Source organism: Chrysochloris asiatica, unplaced genomic scaffold, assembly GCF_000296735.1.
Source record: "Chrysochloris asiatica unplaced genomic scaffold, ChrAsi1.0 scaffold00080, whole genome shotgun sequence".
Classification (NCBI taxonomy): domain Eukaryota; kingdom Metazoa; phylum Chordata; class Mammalia; order Afrosoricida; family Chrysochloridae; genus Chrysochloris; species Chrysochloris asiatica.
The window spans coordinates 1409520-1418005 of NW_006408598.1; the positions used below are offsets into that span (position 1 = coordinate 1409520).

The 8486-nt window shown below is 39.1% G+C and overlaps 1 protein-coding gene and 1 pseudogene across 1 annotated transcript in view; one reads left to right on the plus strand and one right to left on the minus strand.

The window, feature by feature from the left end:
• TASP1 (taspase, threonine aspartase, 1) overlaps nt 1-8486 on the plus strand; it is a 476835-nt gene that overhangs the window by 165458 nt on the left and 302891 nt on the right. The window contains exon 10 of the mRNA XM_006865621.1: nt 978-981. Within this exon, the coding sequence (XP_006865683.1) occupies nt 978-981 (4 nt within the window). The remainder of the gene's footprint in view (nt 1-977; nt 982-8486) is intronic.
• Nucleotides 1074-1634, minus strand: LOC102829204 (annotated as a pseudogene).

Sequence of the window (8486 nt, forward strand, 5' to 3'; positions counted from 1 at the left end):
TTTTTTTTTTTTTAAGAACAGGATTATTTTTTATTCATTGTAAAACAAAACCAAAGGTACACATCGGATATTAAAGTACTGTATGTTTTCTCTTTAGACATGTGATGTACATGTTTTCTGGCCATTAATATGACAGCAGGCATTGGCTAAAGCAGAGCCAGAGATAACCATTATAGCCATCTGCAACCTCCTCCGCATGCTGAGCTAGGCCAGAAGCAACCTCTCGGTAGGGCTTTGACAGGAAAAAGGATTTGTAGAGTCATTTTTTTCCCCAAGTTGTCCCAGCCCCAGGAGACAACCTAGTGAACTGAAAGAGCTTTACATAAACACATGTAAGATGCTCTACAAAAATGGGTCTACTTCCAGCACAATGTACATTCATCTCCTGGTACCCAGGAAAATAGAACACAGCGATGATGCAGACTGCGCTTTTGTATTCACAGTACTAATGACTCAGCACGCAACATATAATACTTTGATGTTTAAGTGGGTCGTCATGGACTTTTCAAGTTTAGATCCACTAGTTGTGCCTGAGTATTCATCTATAAAAATGTTTGTTTTAAAAAATAATGCTTAACAATAATGGGACTACATCACGGCCAGCAAAAGACAGTGATGAAGGGACTACAAACACAAGACTAGAAGGTGAATCTCACAGGCAGCTGTCAGTCCAAGGGCTGCTCGCAGTTGAATCTTTTGTCTATAGTTTGAGAAATCTCAATATAGCCAGCTAGCTGTGAATAGCACCCTACGTCAACACTGCCATCCAGCTGGGCCACTGAGGCTGAATGACTGAAAATTGACCCAAATGAGAGCTGAGAGTGTGCAGATGCCTGCAGAGCTTGCTGGAATAAAGAGGGGATGTGATGGATGCTGTGGGAAAGGGCCCTGATTGGGATGCTGGGCATCGGCCTCCTTCAGAGGTGTCTACTGTGGGAGATGTACCTAGGTTCACTGAATACAAAGAGTTTCAGGAGAAAGGTCCCAAGAAGGTCTGGTAATGTTCTTTTTAGACCCATCAGTACTTAACATGAATGAAGAGCAGCAGCGGAAGAGAGCAACAGAGTCAGATGTTACAAGATGTATTCTCCTGTCATCATTAGCTTCTCCCAGTCCACAAGGATCCCACAGTCTGGGGGTAGGACATAGTGCCACAAATTGTTCTGGGAAGCTGGCATTGAAGATGATTTGCAAAACGATGTCACTACGAATCCACAGCTTAAGTCTAGTCCCCGACCTTCTTTTTCTGCTCTGTAGTCCAGAAACATTTCTTTAAAAGCCAGAAAATTCATAAAGATGAGTAGCATGTCGAATATGTCACCAGCAACTTCATCTTTATGGTGCTGCAGGGTTGTGAAAACCACCACATTAAATCCAGGAATCTGTTCCAGAAGCTATTCTTTAATGTACGTTTCTACCAAAGAAATATATTTGTTAAAAATAGACATATAGGTGAGTTTATTCTCTTCTGTATCTTCAAACTCCTGGTAGTACTTGTCTATGAAATTGCTCTGTAGTAACTGCAACTCATCATCCATGATAATATCTTCTAAATATCCAACTACAGCATCAAACTCTGCATCAGAGGCAGAAGAAACGGGCAGGGCAAAGGTCTCTTCCTCTAAGGCATCCATCGCTGCCATATCCCCCGCCGCTGGCAAGCGGACCTTTTAACCTCCTACCCAACCAATGGTTCGGACTCAGCCACCGCTCTGCACTGCTCCAATCGCATCAAGGGCACGCACAGCTAACCTGGACGTGGCCTCGCCACTGGGGCTTCATCTTCTTTTGACTGCTGCCAGGTCGCTCAGCCACAATTTATATTTAACATAAAGTTATATTCTTTGTCTTAGATATGTTTGGCACTAATTTTCATAGTGGTGCAGAGATACTTAATGCATGTGTGGATTCCTGGTGTGGAACTGTGGGTTAATGCATTGGACTGCAAGGTCGATTTGAACTTCAAGGTTGGCTCTTCAAGCTCACCAGATGCTCCTTAGAAACACTATCCAGGGTTGCTATGAGTCAGAACTGACTCAATGGCACTTACAACAACAATCTTACTAAATGAAGAAAATCAAAATATTGTTTAGAAATAGCTATCTTGACTTTTATTAACAAGTACATATGTAATTAGTGGCCACCGGAAATGTGATTTTCTAAAGATGGAAGGGAAAAGTTGCTGGGTATTCTGGCACAGAGATTTTACCTGCTTTTGGACAATCCAGATACATGACACTAGCAAATTCTAGGTAAAGCATTATCTTGTTTACATACGCTGGGTATACTCTGAGCCCGCGGTGGCCCCACTGCAGGGTTTGTGGAAGACAGCTGTGATTCCAAATCGAGGTCTCCTGTAGCCAGTGTCATTCTTCCATGTTTTGTACGTTCGAAGGTGTTGTAACTACTGCTGAAATTGTTATACTGTAATTTAGGGCAGAATGATAATGTTCTTAAACCAACTAGGATACATTAAGAAGGGTTTGGTATACTTTCAAAAAGTGTCTTTTTACCTTTATTATTGTATTTGGATACTGTCATGTTACAACAGTTTCAAGATGTACCTATACATCTGAGATATTATTCTTGTATTTTAGCCATATTATATTTGAATAATTCTGTGCAGAAGAATGGCTAAGGACATGGGATAAGTAACTGATAAAATCGTTTCTTGGCAGATTTCAGAGTAAAAGTGCTGTTTAGAGGCTACCTTTTCTAATGGAAAGTACCATAACTTTGTTTTAGAGAGTTATTCCTTTTAAATGAATTTACATGTGTTGCTTAATTTAATTCTTACAATAACTGAGTAACAGCCATTTCTATTTTGCAGCAAAGAGAGAGGGAAACTTTTGACAGTAAGCCCAAGGTCCTGGAATTTTAGAGAGTGATGTCTAATTTACTGGTCACTTCAAGAAAGTTTTATTTCAGTGTTCTCTATAACATAATATGTATGCCAACTGTATACCCATATGTTTATGCTGAAGTAATTGTAACTTAGAAGATTGTTTTTTAGTCACAGTTTTATAAAAAAAAAAGTAATACAAAAAGCATGTTTCACTTAAGGACAATAGGTACATGTGTATCTGTGTGGTGCATTTCTTTTTAAAAAATATTTATGGAGTGTAAAGAGTGTAATAGTAGCTCTATACAGTAACAGGCATTGTGTGTTTTTTCAGCCTCTCTAAGATTTCATTCCTGTACCAGTGAACTCTATGAAATTATTATGGCTTAAAATACCAATATTTGTCTTTCACCTAGTTTATCTGCACTTCATAAAAATGCTTAAATATTACTTCATCATCCTTAAATTTGCTTTTCAATATGTGAAGTCTGTGAGCTAATTCTTGAAAGTTTATTAAGTAATTCTGATTTTTACAGGTGTTGCAGGCTCTTAGGAATATTTAGGTTAATTTGGAACAGGATTTTTCATTTTTTTGCTTGATTTTTCATTTTTGAAAACCAGGTTACAGTAAATCCATCTATGTGCAACCTAATTATACTGACAGCAGTTTTTGTGACTCTGTACTGTAGTAGTTCAGTTAGGCATAAGATTTCTGTCTTTCCAATATCCTGATTGAAAAGCTTGTTGTTGTTGTTATTCAGTGCTATCGAGTCGGTTCCAATCCATAACGACCCTGTATAGGGTTTCCGAGGAGTGGCTGGTGAGCTTGAACTGCCAACTTTGTAGTTCAAATCAACTTTGCAGTCAAGCGCATTTACCCATGCACCACATTTACAAATAATATATGTCACTGAATATATATTATGTATTCCTTAGTAAAATTCTATTTTATAGAATGCTTGGGTAGGTCCAGCAAGTGCAGTTAGTAAAAAAGAACCAATAAAGAATACCTTATCTCTCTCCTTTTTTTCTTTTTTTTTTGGCTGTTGTTTTTGCTAAAGAAATTTATTTTTATGGCTTTGAGCCACTTCAGAATTGTCCAGTCATGGCCAGTGGTTACATAAATGTTGCATAGTGACCAAATGTTTTTTGTGTGATATTTTGACCCAGCTGTATCCTGACCTAGTCGTGCTTCACTCTAAGATTGTGGTGCAGTCAGCCGCCATCTATGAGAGGCACCACTGCCTGTTTCCAAATTAAAATTCCAGGGACAAGAGATTTGGTTGTTACAAGCTCCATTGGCCATAACTGAACTATTTCAGACCCGTTTGAAATCCTATTTATTTTACAGCCAGGTGGTATAGTGGGATATTCTTTGGACTGCTAACCAGAGTCAGCAGTTTGAATCCGCTAGCTGCTCTGCAGGAGTAAGATGGCATTTTCTGCTCCTGTAAAGACTTAAAGCCTCAGAAACCCTATACAGGACTGCTGTGAGTCAGAATGAACTTGATGGCAGTGTGTTTAGTTTTTGGTATTTGTATGAAAGAAGATCTGGTGGCACTGTGGGTTAGGCATTGGATTGCTAACCACAGGGTTGGGTTTCAAACGCGGCAGCTGCTCTTTGGGAGAAAGGTGAGGCTGTCTGCTCTGAGATTTGCAGTCTCAGAAACACTATACAGGGTCACTATGGGTAGAAATCCACTGAATGATGGCTTGATTATTTGTATGAGACTTGTCTGTTTCTATAAACAAACAGTATAACACTCCAGATGTAATGAATTTGTAGTATGTTCATGGTGAAAAAGATAGAATTTAGAGCAATAACGAAGAAATATAAATGATTAAATACAAGTACCTTCTCCTAACACTTCATGTAACATTTTTTTATGGCCTACTCTATCTCTGAATTTTTCAGTTTGTTTTCATGAAAGATAGTGTATTTGTTCATGTTTTTAATAGTTAACTGTACCTTTTGAGGTGAGCCCAGAAACTCATGGGCTTTTTGGGTGATTGCCTTAATCTGGCATTTTTTTAAGTTCTTACCAGGATCCCCTGAAGATATAGCAAGTCTTGTTGAGTACACATGCAGCCTCAGCAGCTACTCTTGCTCCTTTTTTTGGTCAGTGTTGTCAACATATCACACAACTTTTACCAATTCAGCTGTATGCAGGTATATAAATTTCTAACTGAAAGTCCATTAATCGATCGGTTGTATTACACTACCTTTAATCAATTTGTTTTTTCAACACCGTACATTGAAACTTGGTGTATGCCATAAGCAATTACCACTACTCCCCTCCTTTTTTCCCTTCATCTTGTACTTAATGAGCTCTTAAAAACTTTGGTCTTAAACATTGGGCTGCAAGCTCAGTTTGAACCACAAGGTTGGCAGTTCAAACCCATTAGCTAATCTTTGGAAACCCTATACAAGGGTGCTATGAGTCAGAACTGACTCAGCAGAACTTAACAATATTTTTATATAAGTGAGTTCATACAATAGTTATCCTTTTATAATTAACATATTACACTCAATATGTGCAAACTCCATCTATACTTTTGTTGTGAAGTTCTGTCGAGTCAGTTCCGACCCACAGCGACCCTGTATAGGGTTTCCAAGGAGCAACTGGTAAGCTTAAACTGCCGACCTTGGAGTTCAAATGGCTTTGCAGTCTGGCGCATTAACCCACAGCACCACACCAAGACTCCATCTATACTGTAGCAGGCAACAAAACTTCATTTGTCCTACTGATTGAATACTATTTTCTTATATGAATGAAGTGTATTTTGTTTATCCACTCATCCATTGATTGGCATATCATACTGCAGTGAACATTGGTTTATTGCATTCAAATGAACACCAAATTCATAAACAGATATTATTGTTGGCCTTTGGAGATATACACCTCAAACACGATGAGGTACCATTTCACTTCCACTTTGGAATCCTGGAGTGGCACTGTAAGATAATACACTGGACCACAAAGTGAGTGAAGCACAAGGTCTGTAGTTCAGAAACACCATCCACTCCTCAGAAACCGTAGACAAGGCTGCTATAAATCAGAACCAACTACATGGCACTGAACAACAACAACAACAACATGATGACTGAAAACAGGAGCCCTGTGGCTCAGTGTTGGTACATTGGGCTGCAGAGAAAGGTTGGTGGTATTAGCTCAATGTTCCCTCGAGAGAAAGGTGTGGCAATGCCCTTCTGTGAAGACTGCAACCTTGGGAACCCTGTGGTGGGTCAGTTCTACATTGTCCTATAGAATTGATATGTTTTGGCATCAACTTGAGAGCAATAGCTTGATGTTTCTGTTTTTTATTTTTAGGATGGCTAAGATTTTGTTGTTGTTAAATAAGCAGAAAATAACACATGTTGGCAAGTGTGTGGGGAATTGGAACTCTTATCCATTGCTTGTGGGAATGCAAAATGGTACAGAAGTTATACAGTGTGGTTTCCTCAAAATGGTAACTGCAGACTATAAAAACTTGTTGCTGTCGAGTCAGTTTTGATTTAGTGATGCTGGAGGAGAGAGTAGAAGCTCCCCATCCAGTGTTTCCAAGGCTTCTTGATAGAAGTAGACTGCCACGTTGTCTCCTGAGGAGAGTCCGGTGGGTTCCAACCCCCAAGTTTTCGGTTAATAGCTGAGTTCCTAATCACTGAACCATCAGAACTTCTCAGAATGACTCTATGGCCTGGCAGTGCCTAGGTATGTATGTGTATGAGGGGGCCTCAAAAAGTTTATGGAAAAATGCAACTAACAAATAAAGGAATCTTTCTGTGAACTTTCTGAATCCCATTGTGCATATGCATAGCTATTATTTTCCTCAACTCCTCAACTTTTGACAGTAAGTTGCAAACCAAAATACCATTATCAAAGAAATATAAAATTTATTAAATATTGTTATTTGTAGTTCATATATAGAATATACTGTATTGCAATTCTGACCCCCTCCCACCCCAGTTCTGAGTGGATCCAGAAGCCTCAGAGGCTTGTAGTTACTAAATGTAAGACTCCTTAAGCATGTGGGACTTGGAACAGGACACAGCAACACAAAAAAAGTCCACCCAGGAACGTAGAGTTTTCTGTGACGCAGTTGGCAAGTATGTTACTGACCTAGCAGGGAAAGGGGCTTGCTATAAAGTTTCACACATACTTTGAGGATGTAAATAATGTTTTTTGTTTTTTTTTTCCATTTATGTATTACTTTTAGAACTTTGTATGGAGCATGTTTAAAAATACTAAAAATGGCATCTATTAGCTTACTTTCCCCACAGATTTTCCACAAAAATTTTCAGTCAGGAATTTAATTCTTGAGATTAAGGAGTAAATACAGACTGATTATCACCAGATTGACAGTTCAAATCCACCAACCATTCCATGGAGGAAAGATAAGGCTTTCCCTTAAGAACCTGTAAAGATTAAATTTCTTGGAAACTCTATTCATTGTTGCTATGAGTCAGAATCGACTCAATGGCAGTAAGTTGGTTTATATACTGTAAGGAACCTTGGTGGTGCAGTGTTTAAATGTGCTTGGCTGCTAACAAAAGACAGCAATTTGAACCCCCTAGATGCTTCATGGGAGAAAAATGTGGCGGTCTGCTTCTATAAAAATTGCAGCCATGGGAAATGTTACGGGAGTGAGAGTGGGAATATCCCCACAAATATAAAAGGGCTTGACAGAGGGCATTTGTACATCCTCAAACATACCTATGAATGTGGTGGAGCATACAGGGAGTAAAATAGTGAAAACTTCTTACATATTACCAAACACCTTGAGGCAATGAGTTGCTGAGTCTTGGGGCTCAAAACCATGGTCTCATGGGACACCATGGTCAATTACCATAGCTTAGTCCACAAAGACAATATTCTGCGCCCTACTTTGTTGAGTAGTATCTAGGTATTTAAAGCTCATGAGTGGTCATCTAAGGTACAATTGTTGGCCTCTCCATATGTAGAAGAAAGAAGAGTGATGAAAATTGAAGATGCTTAGAATTAGTCTCCATGACTCTGATATCAGAAGAACTAGGTGGTGCCTAGCTACCACAACCAACTGTCCTGAAAGTGGTCACTTTAGAAGGTTCTGGAAAGACAGTGTGGAACAAAGCTCAAAACTATATAAAAAAGTAGTTGTACTAGTCAGAAAGAGACTGAAGGAACCTGAGACCATGCCTCTCAGCTATCCTTTAGTTCTGGAATGGAACTTGCCCTTGCAGCTCAATTTTCAATCAAGCTGTAGAAAGGTGTATACTCCCTGTGGAATGGTCAACCATTCAAAATCAAAAGGGCAACATTCACCTAAGGAAAAAGTTGAGAAGGGATGTGAAGAAAGGTGGACTGGAAGTAAGAACTATAGGGGAAGTGGGATAACTGTTACTTCAGGGAGAGGATTGGAATCATTGAGATGACACAAAGTATAGGATTTGTTGAATGTAAAACTGATGATGTGCTCTGTAAACTTACACTCAATTCAAAATAAAACGTTTCAATATGTATGTATATTATATATATATATGTTGTTGTTGTTATGTGCCGTGGAGTCGGAACCGACTCATAGCGACCCTGTACAGGGTTTCCGAGGGTGTAAATCCTTACGGGAGTAGAAAGCCTCATCTTTCTCCCGCGGAGCAGCTGGTAGT